The 21,304-nt window shown below is 45.4% G+C and overlaps 1 protein-coding gene across 4 annotated transcripts in view; it reads right to left on the reverse strand.

The window, feature by feature from the left end:
• Positions 1-21,304, reverse strand: part of LOC146858391 (uncharacterized) — a 548,917-nt gene that overhangs the window by 463,078 nt on the left and 64,535 nt on the right. For 3 of the 4 annotated variants that reach the window (XM_085649307.1, XM_085649305.1, XM_085649306.1), the window contains exon 2: positions 8,647-8,785. The exons of the other annotated variant lie outside the window; for it this stretch is intronic. In XM_085649307.1, coding sequence (XP_085505433.1) covers positions 8,647-8,785 — 139 coding nt within the window. The remainder of the gene's footprint in view (positions 1-8,646; positions 8,786-21,304) is intronic. 4 annotated transcript variants of the gene reach the window in all.

Consider the following 21,304-nt stretch of genomic DNA (forward strand, 5'->3'; position numbering starts at 1 on the left):
GTATCCTCCATCCCAGGACCCCCTCCAGAGTCCCCAGCACCCGGCTGCAGAAGGGAGAAAGGGATAGGCAATTCCAGAATGTGTGGACCAAATCTCCGACAGGACAGTCGCATCCGAGGCAGGCTCCTGAGGCGATCAAGCCCATCCGGAACAACCTGTTTTGGGTGAGGTAAGTGCAGTGAAGAAGGAATTAGGGGGATCAATTGGAACTGGAAATCCATCACCGCCTCGCTGGGGGCAGCCACCGCCTCACTCCTCATTGTGAAGCGCTCCCAGGTTGTGCTTCCATGCCTCCTTCACCCCAGCCATACAATCCGGCATGTTGCGATGTGACATTCGGTATATTTCGATAGCTTCTGTTCAGAAATATTAGTGAGTAGAAGTTTCGCTTCCAGGGAGGAGGACTCAGGAATGGTTGGTATAGACCGTATGTAGAGCGTAAGTGAATTGGAGGTACCAGAAGAATTGGGTACGGCGTAGATTCAATTGTGTTTGTAGGTCGTGGAAGGATTTCACGTCTCCCAGAACGGATATACCGATCGTGTCCCACGTGGAAAAACCACGGAGTGCCCCTACCTGTGGTAAGCATGTTCCTCTCCAAAGGGGGGTTTCCAAGATCAATCTGCCCGCCCATCGGGTGGATTTCAATGTGGCGGACCATACTGATAGCATCACATCTGTGGCAGCAGGCAGGCTTGACAGGCCCTCGCCACCATAAAGGATATGTGGGAGAGAGTCACAGCCCATGGATCATCCCTTGGCAGCGTAGGCAGGGTCATCAAACCCCTCAAAACACCAATCATTGAAAAGAACAAGTTGTGCGGCTTGGTAGTATAGGACTATATCAGGAGTGGCTGAACTGCTGTCGAGAGTCGGGCAACAACACTTCTCGAGGGAGATCCAGAGGAATTCCCTGCCCCATAGCAGAGTGCAAAGCAAGGTGTTGATTTTAGCGAATAAATTCTGTGAAAGGGAAATGGGTAATGTTGGAGTTGGTAAAGAAGTCTCTAGAGGGAGGCCATCTTGAAGATGGCTGACCTGCCTAGCAGGGACAGCGGGAGTGTGGCCCACAATGTAACATTTCTATCAAGGCGGTCAAGTTGGGTCTGTAAATTGGATTTGCATGTGCAGGCCCTGTCAGGCGTTATGAAGACTCCCAGATAGTTGAACCCCAACAGCAGCACCCATAGCCCGGGTGTCCATAGAATGGACTGCGGGCATGGGGGGGTTGGGAAAGATGGATGACTTGGCCTCATTCATGCAGAGGCCAGAATAATCCCCAAAGATTCCGAGAATCTGAAGAACTCTAGACCTCAAGTGCCCTGGATTATCCCAGAACATCAGGACATCATCCGCATAGAGCGATATTCTATCGCCTATCTCTGAAAACCATTGGAAGCCGAGAATGTGAGCATCGACGCACACCCAGGCCACCAAAAGCTCAATGGCCAAAATGAACAAAAAGAGGGATAGGAAGCATCCCTGGCGCATGCCCCTCTTGATGCCGAACCATTTGGAAACTGTCCCTCTAACCCGCACCCATGTCGTGAGATTTGTGTACAGTAGCCGTATTGACTCGACAAACCACGGGCTGAAACTGTATCAGCTCAGTAGGGTGAATATATAATCCCAGTCGACCAAATCGAATGCTTTCCTGAAATCTACCATCAACAGGATTGATGGACGGGCAGTTTACTGCTGAGTTTCATGGCATTGCAGACCCTGCATATAATATGCAGTGTGGCCCGGTGCAGCGGGAAATGACTCCTGCCAGTCTGTTGGCCAACATTTTAACCCAGATCTTCACCTTCAAGTTCAGAAGGGAGATCAGCAAATATTTCTCGCATTTAGTACCTTCCAAGCCTGGCTTAGGGAGCACCATGATCTCACCCGCTCGTAGGTCTCTGGGTAATTTGCCCAGCTTGAGAGCCTCTTTAAAAAGTGTTTAACAATAGAAGGCCCGTGTAAGGCCAAAGTAAAAGTTAGAACTCGGATGGAAAGCCATTAGGGTCAGGGGCTTTGCTCAAGTGTAGTTGCTCCATGGCCATCCCGAGCTCCCCGCAAGGGAATTTTGGTAATAGCTTGTGGTCCTCAGGGAGTAGGCACGGCACTGGCACATCAGCCACAAACTGATGTCGGTCCTCCAGTGGACCTGCAAGATCAGAGCGTATAGCTCACCACAGTACTCTGCGAAGGCTGCAGCAATAGCATCCCAGCCATTTTTAGCTTTTGACTACAAAGCAACAACATTCTTCCACATGCTCGAACAAAGCGTAGGTTCTTCGCTTCAACAGCTGTGGATGTGCCAGGAATAGAAATACAGAAACCAATGTACCGTAAAACACTGCACTGGAGCCTTACAGTTTATCCAGTTATTCAATTTTCATGCAGACTGTGCCACTGACATATCTTGCATGTAAGCAGTATCAGCTTTTTCAGACCTTTAACCCCTTTGCAGTACAATTGCAGAGATATTGAATATTCAATGCAGAAAAGTGGTCTGCATATCCTTACTTACATGTTTTTTCTTCTGCAAATTCTGGAGCAAGAGCTGAACAAAAAGTATAACTATACCAATGAGCATGGAATGGACAGTCTTTCACTTTTAAAAAAAAGGTAATAATATTAAGGACAGGAGCTCAAACGTTTTCTTATGATGCTGCAACTCCCTTACCCCCAATTGCACCACCCCCATTCAGCAATCCTACTGCCCAATGTCTGCATGCACCATGTCAAAATCAAGTGGAGGTGGAGCGAATAAGCCCACCTTCCTCAAGGAGGTACCTATTCTTGGAGGTTCTCATCGAAGGATGTTTTTTTTTTAAATGGGGCCACAAAGTCCATATTACAGCCCATATTGCCTTAAGGTTGCTTAAGAGACACTGGGCCTGAGGGCACTCCTAAAGAACACTTGTGATATATTCTAGTACTTTCACGGTTTGAGAGGAGGGTAAGGGCTGGGTATATTAAAAGGCGTTTTTTCTTTTCTTCCAACAGTTAAAGTAAAATATTACACTTAATAAAGAGAAGATTTAGTAAGGGAAAAGAGGGGTGAGTGGAACTATGGAAACACAGAAGAAGTCAAACTCATGCACAAAGAGGATAAAAAGCCACACATGAGACGGCAATGAAATATAGAAAGGAGATTGGATTATTCACTTTCCACAGAAGACAGAACTATAACCAAGGTTAAAAGGAGAGAGTTAAACCAAGCATTAAACCATGAGCAGAGAGGATAGTTTTATCAAAAACCAGGCAAAGAGGGCAGGATAATGCCATGGAGAAACAATGCAAAAAATAGGAGAACCCCAAGTAAGGCCTATAAATTGTCCACCCTTCACTTGAAACTTGCTATAATTCAAAGCCACCTTTATTTTATATATTGCATAATACCACGCCAAAAACTATTTATCTATTGCCCATGAAATCATTTCATTATCGAAGGACATCAGACCATGGTACAGTTAGTCAGATTCTCTAAAACGACTACACATTAAGCAAATTCATCACAAGGGCCGAAACCCTCTAAATGTTTCTTCACACATACTCACACTCCATCTATAAAAATGAACCATGATCTGTCATGGGAGCCTAATCAGTAGGTGACCCACCAGTTACCACACACAATGGCACATCAGGGCCAATGATAAGAGCTGGAAAAGAGAAATGGGATAAGAGAGAAAACAGAGACATGGGACACCACAACCCTGAATCTCTACTTTTTAGTCGAGAAGGTCTGCAGGAGGTAGTGCATCTCAAAAGGCAAAGAGATATTTTAAGTAACTTGCCATTAAGACCCTCATTACGAGTTCAGGACTAAATTTCGAAACCCTGTGCAAATACATGTTTGCACAGCAATCGGAATTACGAGTTGCGTGACACCCATCACATCCTCACGTTTCCACTGATAAAATAAAGCAGGACAAACCTGCTGCAATTTATCATGGGAAAAGGCCGGAAAAAGCAAAACATATGGAATTTGGTGTGTTTGAAACCGATTTCCTAATGGTGTGCCTGACGTTCCTGTTAAAAACTCGGAATGGGGAGATGATAGAGGTTAGAAGTGTCTCCAAGAGTGGGTTCTCAGTTTCACTGGTGATGTGCCGATTGATAGCTACTCATATACAATCTTTGTAAGTCAAAGCCCTGAGAAGGCCTCCTGCCCACAGCAACGGAGTGATGAACAAGGGCTTGCTTTTGATAAAAGTATGCGGCTAGCAGTCAGCTTATTGAAGGCAACAATCTGTGACCAATGTGTCAAAAATAAATGACAATTCCAATACGTCTGAGCCAATACGGTTATGTAACATGCCACTACAATAGTTTATTGTTTGATAAATAAAATCATTATAATAGGTATAAAACAATAATTAAGCTTTTTACGCTTCGCTGATATATTAGTATATACAATGGATCAAAAATTCTAAAGCCGAGGTAGCCATCTTACGAGAGCAGAAGCAAGGTTACTCCAAAGTGCATACGTGTTCACAGTCCAGTGCGAGATCAGGGTCTTAAGTTGCTGCGATGCATAAAACCAAATAGCCCGACTGTTCATCAGTCAATAGGTGAGTAGTTAGGAAAAGCTCTAAGAAGAGCTGGAATGTTCCGTCATGTACTGACGCAGTTTAAGCAGGGGGATCAGGATGTCACTGACCAGAACAGGTCGTTGATGTTTCGATTTAAAGCGAATGGTTCCATGTTGCGCGTAGAGTGGTGCTTGACGCCAGTAGAGGCAGTTCCAAGGCATGCTGTTGACTTTATCACCTGATTCGATGTGGTGAAACTGAGATGGAGATCGCCAAGCCACCAGATCGAGGGTTCAGCTGTCGGCAGTGGCTACTTCTTTTATATTCCATTCATTGTGGCTACCTGTGGCGTTTACCTCATTTTGCCTTGGTTTTATTAATCACCAGTGACTGCTTGAACTTACGATATGCCAGATGGATACAAATTGTAAAGCTAATGTTTAGAGCTGTATTCTCTAGATTCATACCCGCGATAATGCCCTGCATATAGGTCTGGACTCCTAGTTTGTTCCACTCAGGCCTCAACTTTGATCTGCGCAGGTCCATCAATGCTGGACAAATGCACACAACGTGCTCCAGAGATTCGGCTGGTTTTCCACAAGCCCTGCACACAGGGAGGTGGGTGTTTTTAAAAAATGCCACTCGCCCAGCCTAAGAGCTAGAAATCTCTGTTTTAAATGTAGGTAGTATGTGCAAGCAAGGTGTGGCAAAGGAGGGGCCAACTGATAAGATTTACTTACTACCCATGCATGCTTCGTTTGGCTAAAATCTCTCTGTCGGACAAACAGGAACACAGTTGGATTCACTTCTTGATGCTTGATTTGGATGTTTTTTTACTTGGGTTGAGAGGCCACAGTTCAGTTGCTGACAGATGTAGCATGCATTCATTGAGAAACCGACTGTGTGACCCATCAAGGTTGTTGGAACTGATGTCAGTCCATAACAGAGACTCAAGTGAGCCAGCTCTAGTCTGTCTCAGCTTGTGGCACAGGTTAAGAAAGACCACCACACTTTGCAGAACATAATTTTCAAGGCTTAGATCTAGTAGAATCTGAGAAATGGACTTGATTTTTGGCAGTCGAAGCACCTTTTTGAAGATTTTAGTCACATGTTGATTAAATGCGAAGCTGAGCTTGCCCAAGGAGATCTCAAAGCCATAAGACAAGGTGGGGCCTATATTGGCAGTTTTTTAGAGAGTTTGGTTATGTTATGTATTATGTGTGTAATTGCAAAATTTAAAAAGAGAGGAGGAGGCTCTGCTGTTGAGTTGGAATTTTCTGTCTGTCGACCGAAATGGGATGAGGTGCTGCTCCTGCTGGGCTGGAGTGGCGGTCTTCATTGGTCCTTGTCTGGATGCCTGGCTGTTCTTGACGGGGTATGTTCTGGTGTGCCTCCCCATTGCCCAGGCACTCCTCCTTCATTGGCCCTTCACTGTACAGCCAAGAGCTGTTCCTCTGTGGCAGGGACAAGTGGATGTTGGTGTCACATGCCCCTCCATTGCCTGGATTTGGTTCCCCCCTCAACTTGACACTACTGTGAGGAGGTCTTCTTTCTTTGGCCCTTGTGTGGTTGGCAGTCCGGGGTCCATGCTGAGGTTGCCTCTGGTACGCTGGCTTGCCAGCTGGTCGTTTGCCCGGGCGCTTGGATGGGGCACCCCTTGTATTGGCTGATGGGGCTGTTATTGGGGTTGGCTGTGTTGTTGGGTTTCTTCCGGCCCCAGGTGTGGTCCGAATGGCGGTTTTCTCTCCTCCCCACGTTTTATCTGTGCGCTGCCTCTGGCCCGCGCCTGTGGTATAGCGGGGTGTCCTGTGGTCTAGAGCTTTCTTTTTGGGGTCTTCTATTTTTTGTTTATTAGGTCTCGGCCTGATGGGTGGCTGGTCCCTCTGCGGTCGGGTTCAGGTCCTTGCAGTGGTGGGGTGGTCCTGCTTTTTGTGGCCTCAGCCAGCAGTTCCAGGTGGGCCGGTCTGTGCCCGTGCGACTGCTCCTTTCCCCACTGTGGGCTTCCCTGGCCTGCACCTGAGGGGTGAGACAGTCGGTCGGCATGCCCCTTACCCCCTCCAGGGGGTGCGGTCACATGGTGTTTGTTCTTGCCGCTTTGGGTGCCTGCCTGCCGTGCTGCTGTTTTTTTTCCCATTGCTTGGCGCTGTGGTTCGGGTGGGGTCTTGTGCCTCTGGCTTCTTTGTTCCTTCCTGTTCATGGGCTGTTGTCCCTCTGCCAGCAGCTCTGTTTCCTGGGTTTTGTTGTGGTCCTTGCCGCTTGCTCCGCGCCGTCCTGTTGTGTCTGGCGACATTTTTTCTGCTGTGGCCTGCTTTTGGCTGTTCCTGGGTTTTTGGTTGCCCTGTTGTGTCGATGTGGGCCCGGTTTCTGGCCTGTCCCTCTTCCTGCCTCTGCTCCCTCATTGGGGGGTGTGGCTGTGTGCCCTCCGTAAGAGAATGCCCATCCACCTGATCTGGTTCTGTGTATGCGTGGTATGTGTGTGAATAGGTGTCTTGCAGAGCAGAGGTGTCGGGTGGTTGGTGGAAGGAGATGCAACTGTTCAGGTGGTGGAGCCTAAGCTGTGTAGTGCCATAAATGTGTGTCTCAGGAGTTTGAGAAGAGCATGTTTTTTTATCGGTGCCTGTGGAGCTCACGGATGTGTGGTGTGATGCAAGTTCTGTGTCAAAGGTTGACGACGAGTCTGGCTGCAGAGTTCTGGATGGTTTTTAGTCTACTAGCGAGTTGCTTGGTGATTCTGGCATAAAGGGTGTTCCCGTAATCCAACTTTCTGGTGACAAGGGCGCGAGTGACAGGTTTTCTAGTGTTGCGTGGGGGCCATTTGAAGATCTTCCTCAGCCTCTTCAGTGTGTGGAAGCAGGACGCAGTAATGACGTTGACTTGTGCGGTCATGTCCAGTTTCCTGTCAATAATTATTCCAAGGTTCCTGGTGTGGGTGCTGGGTGTGAGTCTGAGTTCATCCAGCCACCAGTTAATGCTGCCATTTCTGTTCCTAAACCATCCTATCAGAAATCGATATGCATAGTTAAGCTCCAAGAGAAGAACTTCTCAAACATATGGAGTACCTTTCTGTTCAGGTGAGTACCAGAAGAGCTCGTTCACGCACTCACATATATGGGAGGCCGACCATGGCCTATTTGGCCTAAACAGATTCTTAATCCAAAACCAGGTTATTTAATAAGATCAGAATTTCTGCATAAACAAAAAGGAAGGAATCATTGGCTTTAAAAGTCTGATCAATGGGGCAGATTTGAGATTAGGAAAGGGACACTTTGACCTTGAACAGACTTGACCAGCTGGATCTTTGAGATTACTGAAGCTGAAAGCTTTGACCTTGAGCCAAGAACTTGGATCTTCAGTGTGCTTGGATCTTTACTCTTCATGGGCCCATGATCTCTGTTCTTCATCTCAGGGGCTTTGACCTTAATTTTACCTGAATCACTGTGTCACTCTGCCTGTGCCTACTGCCTGTTCCTCGTGCTCTCCCACCCATGTCTCCTGTACCACTTTGTGCATGTCTGCTGCACTACTGACTGCGCCACAGTACACATCCCAAAACACCTTCCCGCATTTCACGGATCCTGCTCACCATGTGTCCTCCAAGTCCTCCTGTGCGCCTGCGCCCCCTGTAGGCCTTCCTGCTCATTCACCGCAAACTCAGTAAATAAAATAATAAAGCCTGCGACATAAGGGCTCTTGCTATGTAATGACGCTCCCGATTTAGTAACTCCGGATGTAGCGGCAGCGATGGCATGACTCCCGCTAGTGTGACTCTCACTGTGGTGACAAACACCCCTTGCCATCGCTGCCGTACCGAAGGCTGAGAAAACATAACATAATGTGTGTATTTGTAATGTGCACGTTCACCCAGAAGGATATCTTGCCGCAGAATAACAAAAGTTTATCGTTACCCAACTCAATGCTACTCATTTTATCGACCTCAGAAGGATGAAAGGCTGAGTGATCCCGCAGGGATTTGAATCTATGACCATGAGGTCCTTTCGTAACGCATTAGTTCACTAAACCACCAGACCCAGAAAACCTTTTTGCTGTGCAGATTCAAAATGATTGCCTGCTTGTTATCCATTGTTGTTTTTTTTAGACGTCCTGTATTAGAGATCCTTACCCCCGCGGATGGCCTTGGCAGCCCGCTCCAGGACGAAGGCCTTCTCGGTTTCTGACAGGTCCGTGAAGAAGTTGACGTGGTTTTCGTTCATCTGCTGCTGCACAGCGTCGAAGAGCTTCACAGTGAATTCCTTCCATTCCTGCCGAGGGCACAGAATAGAAATGTGATTAGCACACTCGTGTTATTGCGGCGGGCACGGCTGAGAGCAGCTGCCCTCGTGGCCAAAGACGGAGGTCCGCCCTCAGGTCCAGGGGCGCTTGTTAGATCATTGGAGCCGCGCTATCCGACCGCACTGAAGTACACAGCCTGCCCGTTACAGGCACAGCACACACAGTCAGAGAAATAGGCTATGGAACGCTAGCGCCTTGAAATTGAATCAACTGTAACGTGACGCAAATTTATTAAATTAGTGTCTAACAATATGCAGAAATGCAATATGCAGTATGACATACATCAGTGCTCACCCCACATACACAAGTGTTAGCACAAATCTTGATTACTGCTGTGTATTTTTAATTTGTTCCTTGCCTATGCTTATTGAACACAGAAGGCTATGCTGCAAACTAACATTGGTTGCCATATCTGGAACATTTTACAATATGTCCTTTCACTAGACACTTATAACAGATATTAATTACTACCCAACTCAATGCTACTCATTTGATCAACCCCCGAAGAAGTGAAGGATGAGCAGGCCTGAAGGGATTCAAACCCGGGACCTTCAGGTCTCTCAAAGGTCTCTACAGAGACCGCATTCGTTTATGGAGCCATCTTACCGACAAACACAACAGTCTCTGAAAGTGATCTTTGCCAATGACCGTCTTTTCAGTTTTGACTATTGATAGCTTTACGTAATTCAAATGTGCCTCCATAACAAAATTTTGATCACAAAAATATTGTTGAAAAAATATTGAGGTACACAAATACTGACTTTTTTGCATACAATGTAAATTACAAGAATATTAACTCTAAAAGTATTGTGCCTTAAAATATCAGCATTACGAAGTAACTTGGAAATAAAAAGAGTTACATTATTCTTTTTGATTGTAGTACATTTCTAAAAATGTCTACGTTATTAAAAAATAACATTAATTTAGTAACTTACAAAAATGAAATGTATACAAATACATGTAACTATAAAATAACCTAAATGAAAATGTTTAATTAGATTATACATTTAAATACATATGTTAAACAAATGCTTTTTAAAAAAAAATAAACTTTGTATTGGATTTAAAAGAGGCACAGGCATAAAAGGCGCACTTGTGTAGTGTTACCATCCAATATCACTGAGAATCCCCAGTGCTCTTTAAAGCAAATCCATGGTTACAGCAGTATGGCAAGAGCTGATCAGTTTGGGTCAAAGACCTGAGAAGAAAGCCTCATCCACTGCCCACAAGCCATTGCGTGCTACTGAGGACAGCCTCAGGCCTTTTTGTGTTTGCAGATTTATGCAGCGCGAACTCGACCCAAAGGTATTGGAGCGCTTTACAAGTCTATCAGTTATGTTATACAAGGACACATTTATTTTTCTTTTTTGTAGGCACGGGGAGATTAAGTGATTTGCCCAGAATCACAGGATGAGGCCTTATGAATTAATTCTTTCTGCTCGGGCACAAATATCCATTTCCCTATTCCACTTCCTTGGCTTTGAAGTACCTGCTATGTCCCTTTTTGCCACAAGCCTACCCATTGACACAAGCATGTGGGTGCCACCAAATCCTACACTCACCTTCAACCCCAGCAAATCTATCTTTGAGTCAGGTTCAATGTGTCTGTGGATCACTTGGGATAATGTTGTGTGTACCTCCCCAACAGCATTGAATCCCAGGGCATGACCATATAATGTGAAAGAAAGTACCCACCTCAGATCTGCATTGGAGACAGCTGGGGCTGAGGCTTCTCTTTATTTGCCACTCTGTGGGAAGCACATTAAACTCCATGAAAAGATTTCAATTGAACCAAGCTGCTAGGCAGCGAGGATCCATTTTTGCTTCCCTCCAGTCTGATTCTTGCAATGGCTCCATCTCCCGCTACCCCGCAGTCCTTTTTTGAGCCAGGGAATCTGGAGTGTTTCTAACTAGGGTTCTGTAAAGCAAGAAAATAACCTTCTGGCCTACCCTCTCCATTGTCACCCTGGCCTCCAGTGGACTTAATAGGTGGAGGCAATATGGTCTTTATGTGTGTACAGGGATGCTGCAAGGGGCGGTATTGATAGGATTGCAATATATGCAGCGTGACTTCTTCTACTAGCTGTGCAAATGTTTTAGTTTGGGCACCTTCTCAAACACCTCCAACTTAAAAATGACAACCATGTCCCACACCCTAAAGCCTGGCAGCCCTGTTGTCTGGCCATACCAGGCCCTTAGCCACAGCCAGGGTGTTTCGCAGGTTGGGATTCCTTCCCATTGAATCCATTTCACCTCAGAGCCATCTGAGTGACCGAGTGGGGAGGTTTATGTGTCTGAGCTGGCCACAGAGTAGGCTAAAAAGACGGCATCTGTACTGCTGCTCCAGTTCAAGTCTGATACTTGGACCATTGCACTCCAGAATTATCCATTCTTTAATCTGGGCTATCTGGGATGCCCAGTGATATAATCTAATGTTGGCAACACCCAAACTTCCTCCATAAAAAAGACAAGGTGTGTGTGAAATTAACATAATTTGCTTTAGGGTAATTCTATGACAGTTATGGGAAATTATGTTAAATACCTCAAATGCACATCTGTCTTTTTGTAAGGGAGCAGCAGCTGCTCGTGTTCTGTTATTCAGTGTATTCACAGTAAATTTTCACCGCAATGACGCCATTTGCAGTACATTTTTTCTACGAATTGCGAGTAATTACACGAATTTGCGAGATGCCATGATTTCGCATAACAAACGTGACGAGAAATTCCTGTCACTACGCAAATGACGCAGGTGCACTTAAAAGAAGGAGGGGCTTGGTGTAGTAGTTTCAATCTCTTTCCATGAGATGAGGCGTATTTACGCCCCAACCAAATGCACTGCAAAATACGCCGCTTTGGCGATTGTGTGTACTTAATTCATCCAATTTTATCCATAGTTATCACTCTTTTTATTCTCGTTTTACACCCAATGTTTCTCTGTTCTTCTGAAAATGTAAGTCCCCACAAGGAATCCTGTGCCATTTTCCATGCTTCTTAATGTTCAAACTGTGCCACTCCGAACCTCATGTAAGAACATGACAAGTGCGAGATTTATCACATGCAGTGTTTATTCCATTAAACCCTATGCATTACGGGCAACACAGTGCCCTTCATCAGGGGACACTGTAAGCAATGAAAAATATAATAACCAATTAATGCTTGTATTTTTACATTTTGCTAAATTCATTATCATGGTTTGATACTCCATGTACCACAATGCACTTCACTTATCAATCCTCCCATACTCTTATCTCCTAAACCACTCCGTAAGCTCTACAGTTAGAACCCCTCTACATTATTTTACGTGCCACTATCTAAAATCATCCATTCCCCGAGTATTTACTTCTCCTTCGTCCCTCGTTGCGGGTTGTTTACTACTCTCTTATTGCAGATACCCTACTCAACCATCTTTTCCACCACCACAGTACCTCCATATTACATCTCTCTCCATAGCCTTCATACCATTCCCAACGTTCCAATGTGCAACAGTTAGTTCAATTTGAATGTGACTTCCATTCCATAAGTGCCGTGCCCAAATGACACTGGAAAAAACATATTTCCCTGAGATGAGGCGCACTTACGCCCCAACCAGTAGTGCGTTCAATCCACAAAGAACGTTTTTGCATGTCATTTTTTATGACGAAATAAGTGAACCAGTGTACTAATTGGAAGCTATTTAAAAGTGGGAGGTGTAATTCTACGAGTAATGACTTCCTGTTATGGAGGTGAGGACGGGTGGTTGTAAAATGTTGTGGCAGGTACGTGCACAGTAACGAAGGGTATAACAGTAGCGTAGAGAATATAGAAGTGATAATTTAAGTATAGAAAAGCGGGAAAACAACGAATATGCAAATAGACATTGAAATGAAATTGTAGAGAGAGTGAATGGAAGTGGTGGAAAAGATGGTTGAGTAGGGTATCTGCAATAAGAGAGTAGTAAACAACCAGCAACGAGGGAAGAAGGAGAAGTAAATACTCGGGGAATTGGTGATTTTAGATAGTGGCACATAAAGTAATATAGAGGGGCTCTAACTGTAGAGCTTACGGAGTGGTTTAGGAGATAAGAGTATGGGAGGATTGATAAGTGAAGTGCATTGTGGTACATTGAGTATCAAACCATGATAATGAATTTAGCAAAATGTAAAAATACAAGCATTAATTGATTATTATATTTTTCATTGTTTACAGTGACCCCTGATGAAGGGCACTGTGTTGCCCGAAATGCATTGGGTTTAATGGAATAAAATCTGCCTGTGATGAATCTCGCACTTGTCATGTTCTTACATGAGGTTCGGAGTGGCACAGTTTGAACATTAAGAAGCATTGAAAATGGCGCAGGATTCCTTGTGGGGACCTACATTTTCAGAAGAACAGAGAAACATTGGGTGTAAAACGAGAATAAAAAGAGTGATAACTATGGATAACATTGGATTAATTAAGTACACACAATCGCCAAAGGGGTGTATTTTGCAATGCATTTGGTTGGGGCGTAAGTACACGTCATCTCATGGAAATATGTTGTTTTCAGTGTCATTTGGGCAAAAATAGCATCAAATCAGGTGTGCATCCCAACAACTTACATGTAGTTTCAATTTCGACAGGAACAGGAGTAGGTATTATATTTGCAATGGCGCTAGCTTTGTTTGAAAGACATGAAGACTTCCTCTGTTGCTGTACCATAGGAGTCATTGTTGAGGCCTGATCAATCTCTCATGTCTCAGAGCACTGCATCTTGGTCGTGGAGATTAAGGATGTGTACAACCATGGCCCCTGGGAGAGGAATGCGGTGGGGGCTGAGGTGTCAGCGCTATGTGTTCTCTCAATGGTGAAGCAGGCTGATAAACAATCTGAGGGCATTCAAGAAGTGAGCCAGTCTATCAGGTCTTCTCCGTTTGCGTGCTCTCCAGACCTTCTGGCAATAGCACCAGCCGGAATCTGTTCTGCCTTGATCTGTCCTCCTCATCTTCTGTTCTTTTCTACAGCAGCAAAATCTTGAGTGCCAGGCAGGACAACTCTGCTTTTAACTTCTGGTGGAGGTCTCCTATGATAGAGAGCTGATGTTGCGTCTCAGTTATTTGTTCAACAACTTTCCTGATGTCTTATAAAAGGAGGGAGAGCTCAATCCCTACGCCAAAGATTTTTTCCTCTAGGGTCTGGCGTGTACTACACTTTGGGCCCCCTCTACACTGCAAACCCCAGCGTGGTAAAGCAGAGTGGCTTTCTCGAGTGATTAACTATTTGATATTTCATGCCATAGCAAGCATACTACAAGGCATGCAATGGCATGGCTTAGAGGGTTCGGCATCCCGCTCCAAATCAGGAAACCCTAGAGCCCCCCCGCCGCACTGTCGGGGCTGCAGGGTCTCTGTTACGTCCCTGCTTCAGTTCCCCCACCCCCAGTCTGGTAAATTTGTCTATCATACTTTGCTGTGATGTGGTCTGCACCTGTAATTTCTCCAACGTAACATTAGCCAAGCAGCACGGTGATGCCACGATGAGGCTACATTCTCACTGTTCAGCAGCAGCAGGACTCAAATGTGCAGCCCTCCAGATAGTCTTGCATTTGAAGCTTGGAGACCTCCAGCACAATTAGCAGCATCTGTCTGTTCAGGGCTCCGGCTAGTCTGTGCATGTGCACGAAGGGCTCCAATGGCTGATTACAGACCAGATGCTATTTTGGGAAACTGAACCCTCTAGGCCCACCTACCCTCAACTGGGCCAATTGGCTCACCCACTCTCACTAGCTGGCAGACACCGCTAGCCACTTTTTAGGTACTCCATTTATTTGAATATTTTTATTTGAATAGTTTTATAAAGCGCGAACAAGAACCATGGGGGTATTGGAAGGCTGTACAGAGTTGGCGCAAGCAGAGGTACAAACACAATGTGAAAGTAGGTGAAGTTACAACATAGGAAAAGTGCAATATGAATCAGGGAATTAAAAAAAAAACAAGAGCATTGGGGGCTAGTTCAACTGCACCCCTGAAGGAAACTGGATAATTATGCAGTGAGGCTGGTTAGGCTTCACTATGCAATAATCTCACATCATCCAAATAGGCCCTTGGATTCAAACTGATAAATCCCTAGCTCCGTCCTGGTACCGTGGCACAGATCATTCAGGGTTTACTAGCGGAACATGGGTTAAGCATTTCAGAGTATCAACATGGACGATAAGTAATTGACACGACTCAAAAGAAATCCAACACCAATTAATAAAAACAAAGCAGACTTTTATAAAATTTAGACACCAAAATGGATACAATCAGATGAGTATAACTGGAGTTATAGATTTTTAAATGAAAAATAAATCAGTGCATTTCACTCCTGTGAAACTAACGTTGCAGTCAATGGGGAAATGAACTAGTGAGAAACTGTCACTTTCAGGTTGACTTCAGTGGTAACCCCTCGTTGTGAATGTGAGGTGGGTATTTGCACAAGGCTTGGACAGTTAGTTGATTATTACCTGGCTCGTAGGTCATGGGTGCATGGTAGTCCTGGATGTTCCTTGTTCTGAAAACAGGAGCCGTGGATGCTGTCTTTACTGCTTGGACGTGCAGGTGTGGAAGGGGATGCAAACTATCAATAATGGGGCCACGGAGGCATTGGGTTGAAGATGCTGCGTGTCCCCCTCTAGGCACAATATCGGAACAAGGTGGTGGTAGACTTGTTGGCCACCAACAAATGTTGGCAGTGGCAAGCTTGGCCTTTGGTCACTTCAACGTTCTGGAGTCTGGGGGAAAATGGTAGCTACCTGAAACTTACTGGAGGTCTAGACTATGTTTCCCTCAATGTAATAGTCCATTTAATTTTGTCCGATTCCCTCGGCGTGCCCGATGGCCAAAGATTCTTTGTATATGGAAGTGCGGTTCTTGCCTGGAGGCTGCAGGGAGACTAGTACTTCTAGTTCAAGGGAGTTCTGCAGTTGCCTTTCGGCTTACAGAGGGGTTCTTATTTCCTTTGGAGGCAGTCTCTTGGTCCAGGACGCATCATAGTCATGCAGTTGCAGGGTGGTTGCCACAGGTGCAGTCCTTGGCACCTTTTCTTTCTGCAGGTCCTGAAATCACAGACTCAGGTCTCTTGTTTGCCCTTTCTTTGCAAGTCGGTCAGATCTTTGGTTCTGGTGCCATGGGATCACCTTAAAGCCTAGCTTTAAGGGTGTTTGGGAGTGTGGGAGTTAGTAACCAATGGTCTGCTAGCCCCAGCGGCTAATCCGCCCTTGAGGTGAGCACTTCTGGGGGAGTGTGTCGCCATTTCTACCCAGAAGCCTCTATTTTACCACTTTTAAAAATGGCAAAACTCTTCTTTGGCTGTCCAGGTAGTCCACACCAAGGATGTGGCTAGCCTTCTACGGGGGGTGTATGCCTCCTGACCATCTAATGTTCCCACCTGCCAGGGTTGCAAATGGGCTTGGGCCACGGGGCTGGCTTTTTCCTCCTCTGGGAGGAAGCCTACTTGCATCTCAGAGGTGGTGGGAGCTTTGAAGCTCACCACTTTGACATGCAACCTCACTAGCCACTCTGTCCCCTTCTGGGCTGCTTTCCCCATTGTACAGGGAAGGGGGAAGAGGAAAATAGAGCAGAAAGTAAGAAAACTTCTGGTAGCTTGGTACAAACAGCCTTTCAAACAGTAATAACGTGAAAACAGAATGCAAGAAAAATCCCACACCAATTTAGAAAACTAGAGTGCATATTAATAAACAAAGCAAGACCAAAAGGACAGAAATCCAATCAGTAGAATGAGAGTTAAGCAAATTTAAAGATTACAGTGAAATAGCACCAAAAAGCACAAAGCGCCAACTGTGGTTACCTGGTCGCGTTGGACTGGGACAAAGTTACAAGTTCAGGCCGACCATGATGGAGCGAGGGTCAGCTACAGGGAGCCACTTAGGTCCGTTAAATACAGTAACTTAATCTTGGTTGTGCAGAGATGCAAAGTCCTGCATTGAGTATGTGTGTCACAGCACAGGCTACACGAAGTCTGGGTGAGTGGATGTGCTGCGCAGTGACAGTTCCAGGGGAGCTGTGAAGTAAGATGCAATGTCCTTGCATGCAGATGCGTCGTGCCACAGCAGTTCTGAAGGGCTGCACTGGGCGAGGCATTGTCCTAGAGTGGAGATGCGTCACACAGGGCGGTTCCGATGGGCTGCATTGGGCGATGCAATGTCCTTTCGTCGGGGAAGTCCATGCAGCAGAGGCAATGCATCGGTTTCAAGGGCGATGCATCGAGCAGCAGAGGTTATGCGCAGGTCCTGTGGGAGATGTGCCGCTACGTGAAGGATATGCGTTGGTTCTGCTGAATTCACAGATGGGCTGGCAGAGGACCTTCAGGCCCACTTACAAGGGTCAAGGGCTGGAGTGGCACCACCGGGGAGGGCAGAACTCACAGAAGACCAGCCAACTAGCCATTGGAGTCACTCTGGGATTAGAGCTTCAGGTCCAGTCCTTCTTACCCAGGCAAGAGGGCAGCAGGTTAGCACAGCAGGGCAGCATTCCTTCCTGCAACAGTCCAGCAGAGTGGGAGTCCTTTCAGCAGTACAGCAGTCCCTCTTCCTGGCAGAGTACACAAGTCCAGAAGTGTACTGAAGAGTTGGGCCTAAGGGTCCAATATTTATACCTGAACTAGTGGAAGCTTCTAGAGGTTTCCGCCCCCCTGAGGTGCCAGGCATCCACCTTTGCCCTGTCCTGGCTCCAGCCTGTCTTGGGCCAGAGTAGAACAGTGTCAAACCTTTTGTGAGAGTGTTCAGAAAGAGCCATTGCAATATGCAAGCCTGGTAGGTGACAGCTCCTTCCCCTCTTTAAATCAGATTGGCCCATCTTGCCAACACCCATCTATCCTTTGTCTTACTGTCTGGGAGAAATACACAAAGACCAACTGCCTGCTACAAATGGCCATGTGACCCATGAAAAGGCTGCAGGCACCAAATGTAGGAAAAGAAAATGCCACCTTTCTAAAAGACACTTTTTGAGGCTTGTGAGTAAAAAACTGACTTTTACATTAAAGAGGACGTATAATTATAATTCTTTAGACACCATACTTGACCCTTCTACTTGCTAACAATTGGAAGTTATCACTTATGAAATGAAATAAGGCAATGTTCAACTATGGGAGAGGTAGGCCTTACAGCAGTAAAAAACACATTTTGGAGTATTTCTCTTCCAGGACATGTAAAACTTAAAAGTATATTTCTCAATTTTTACATACACTACACCCAGCCCTCTGGACTGTTCAGGGCCTAACCTAGGGGTGATATATGCATTAAAAGGGAAGGTGTGGCCCTGGCAAATGGTTTATTTTACCAGGTCGAAATGGCAGTTTAAAAGTGCCCACCCAGGCTGAAATGGGAAGCCTAAGGCATGTTTAAAGGGCTACTTAATGGTTGGCACAGTCAGTAATGCATGCACACTTTTAGCATTTAATTTACACTGCCTGGGCACATGCAGTACCACTTTCCTAGGGACTTACAAGTACAATTAATATGCCACTTGGGTATAAGCTAATTCTACAATGTTTAAAGGAGAGAACACAAGCACTTTATCACTGGTTAGCAGAGGTAAAGTGTGCAGAGTCCTAAAGTCCACCAAAACAGGTTCAGAAAAGTGTGAAGGCAAAATGTTTGGAGATGACCCTGCAGAAAGGGTCAAGTCAACAAAGCCCCACAGAGTCCCTCATGCCACTTTAGGTAGACTTCCTCCCTCCCACTTCCCTAGAGCGCTCAAGTCCAGACCTCCCAATCCAGCGCACAGAATCGGGAAGATGGGGAGGGTTAATGAGGCTACCGCTCACTCACAAGCTCTGCAAGCAAACCCTAAGGTAAATTCACACTAGAGTTATGGTCGATTCAGGCCTCTCTGCCTCGGTCCGCTCACCATGTTATCAACAAGGACTGCCACCACTCCCCTGCACCTCTCTTCGGCCTGAGCTCTGACTCACAGCTCGGATCCCAGGTTCATACAGTTCAAATGTCTCTTCACCCCAGGAGTACGCAGGCGGTCTGCTTCTTAATGCCTCCTCAAGCTGGCATCTAGTGCCCGTCAACCATGTGGCACAGGTTGCAAACACAAGCCCAAGACAGGCTCAGGTGCACCTCCTCATTGGTGATCCTGTGGCCACCTGACCCACACTGCCTTTCCCGACCCCTCTCCAGATTCTGGGATGACTAGGTGTATGACTGGTCAAGACACGCACCTCCTACATTTTTTAAATATATAAGATGATATCAATAATTATTAATAATATATAAAAAATAATATCACTATGTACAAATATTATAAATTCTATAAATTCTATAAAGAATTAAAAAAACTATATAATTATTCCATTAAAAATACATTTTTTTAAACAAAATGATATATGTAAAAAACTATAACACAATAAAAACTATACAAATAAACTAAAAATATTTATAAAAAATAAAAATAAAACCCAACATCCAATCGAGAAACATTAATGAAATAATATTCCAATATACCACTATACGTACAAGTATACACAAGTTAGAGTTACTTTGAGGCAGGAGTTACAGTTACTTGAGATAACTGTTAATGGTGAATTCCTGTGGTTTTCGTATGCTTTAACTGCCATTTTTACCTAACTTAAACATCCCTTTAAGCTTTGTATTTGCCAGTGAATTTCGAAGGTTTTAAAAAAATGTAATGTAAGATATAATTACAATTTGCAACTATAGCATCACTTTGTTTGGTGTTTTTTCAGTGAATTTCTATGGTTTTTTAACAAAGGTAAGTTGTCCATTACCATGTGCGGCATGGGGTTGGGTGCATGGTCTGGCTCTGCACCCAACCGCCCACTTGCGCCCATCTTCCTGCTGCGTTTGGCCGTGAGTGGCATAGGGACGGCCAACCTCAGCCATTTTATTGCATGGTTGATGCAACAATATAAAGGGTGTCATCTTAAGTGAGGCAGGCATACTGACTTTCTCAAAGGGTCAAACACCAAAATATAAAAAAGTGGGCCTATTTGCGGTAGTCAACCACTTTTATTAGTGAGTGCCCAGGATCCCACCTGGGGCGCTGGCAATGTGTCCTCATTTGAGGGGTCCCCAGTCAGCACCAAATTGGCTCCGTTATATTGCTCTGTATGGTGTCCTTGGGGACTTTTGGAGGCTCGAGGAGGTGGGGCCGCATGACCCCATCTCTTTTCTTTATTCTTACAGTCAGCTTAAATCGACTCTGGGCACATTTTAAAAGAAAATCTTGCATTTACCAAATCTCTGTTTGGACAATTTTACACAGTAAGTCCTGTCATCGCACCATATGTCCTCTGAACCACTTATTTTGCAAAAACGCGTATCACCAGCCCCTGTGTCATATGGCACCCACAGGGGCGGCTCATCCATGAAAGTGTGGGGGCATTGACCCCCTACTGCGGGCAACTACACTCCAGGCTGACTCTTTACACCCATTTGTTCATTTCTTTAGAGTGGGGGCGGGGCTGAGGAGCTCTCTTTTTTCTGTCAATGATTGAATAGGAGGCTGTGTTAAGTGAACTGCGCATGTCAGATTGGCCGGCGTTTTTTCATATGCCCAATCTGACATGCGCAGTTTAGGCTTCCTTAATGAACAGTACGTGGAAGCTGGATGAGCAGAGACACAGCCCCATCAGTCTCCGATGGAGCATTGCGCCTCCCTGACTCAACCAATCCTAGCACTGCCTTTTATGTTGTTTGGTATTAAAAACAGCATGACAGCAGTGCTTGAATTGACTGGGATATCATTTCCCAACATGCATCTTTGTCAGGCTGCACAAGGCGGGAGGATCACATATGCTGCAATATTACATTTGTATTGCAGAGGAACATTCCATTTGAATAGAATGGACCTTTAAATAGATTTTATTTAGAATCATTGAAAAACGCAGTGTTCCTTTTTAGACTTTGTGTAACCTCATCTTATGCATTCGTCTTAGGTCAGACTGTGTAGTGCATAGGCTACACACTCATCCTCAAGGTACAATTTCAATTGACTTATTGTTATCCTTGCCTATGGGAGCACAGACAGGCCAACATGTGAGAAGCTCTTGAGAAATGACCAACTTGCAGCCTTTGGTGCTGTTGGCCTGTAAGAAGGAGCTCAAAAGGGGGACAAGCTCAGTGGTCAATGGAACGGAAATGTAAAAAGGGAACTCAATGATTCTCCAATTACCTTCCTCGAAGATTGACTGCTGTTGCACTGTGTGGTGCACAGATTGTTATTGGCCGCGCGTCTCTATGGCTCTAATTCACTGGGATATCATTCATGTATCCAGCTTTGGGCTTACTTTGCACACACCTGTGCTTCAGGCCGAACCACATGTCAAGAATAGATTATATTCTTCTTGACGCCAGTTCGTGGAGTATCCTGAGGGATATGGAGGTTGTACCAACAACTGAGAGTGATCACAATCTCCTCTCACTTGCCCTCTCTCCCCAGTGGCTTAATGAACAGGGGGGAACTCTATCCCGCATAGCACCAAACACCCACGAAGTTTACCCATCT

This window comes from Triturus cristatus, chromosome 3_2 (genome assembly GCF_964204655.1).
Source record: "Triturus cristatus chromosome 3_2, aTriCri1.1, whole genome shotgun sequence".
Classification (NCBI taxonomy): domain Eukaryota; kingdom Metazoa; phylum Chordata; class Amphibia; order Caudata; family Salamandridae; genus Triturus; species Triturus cristatus.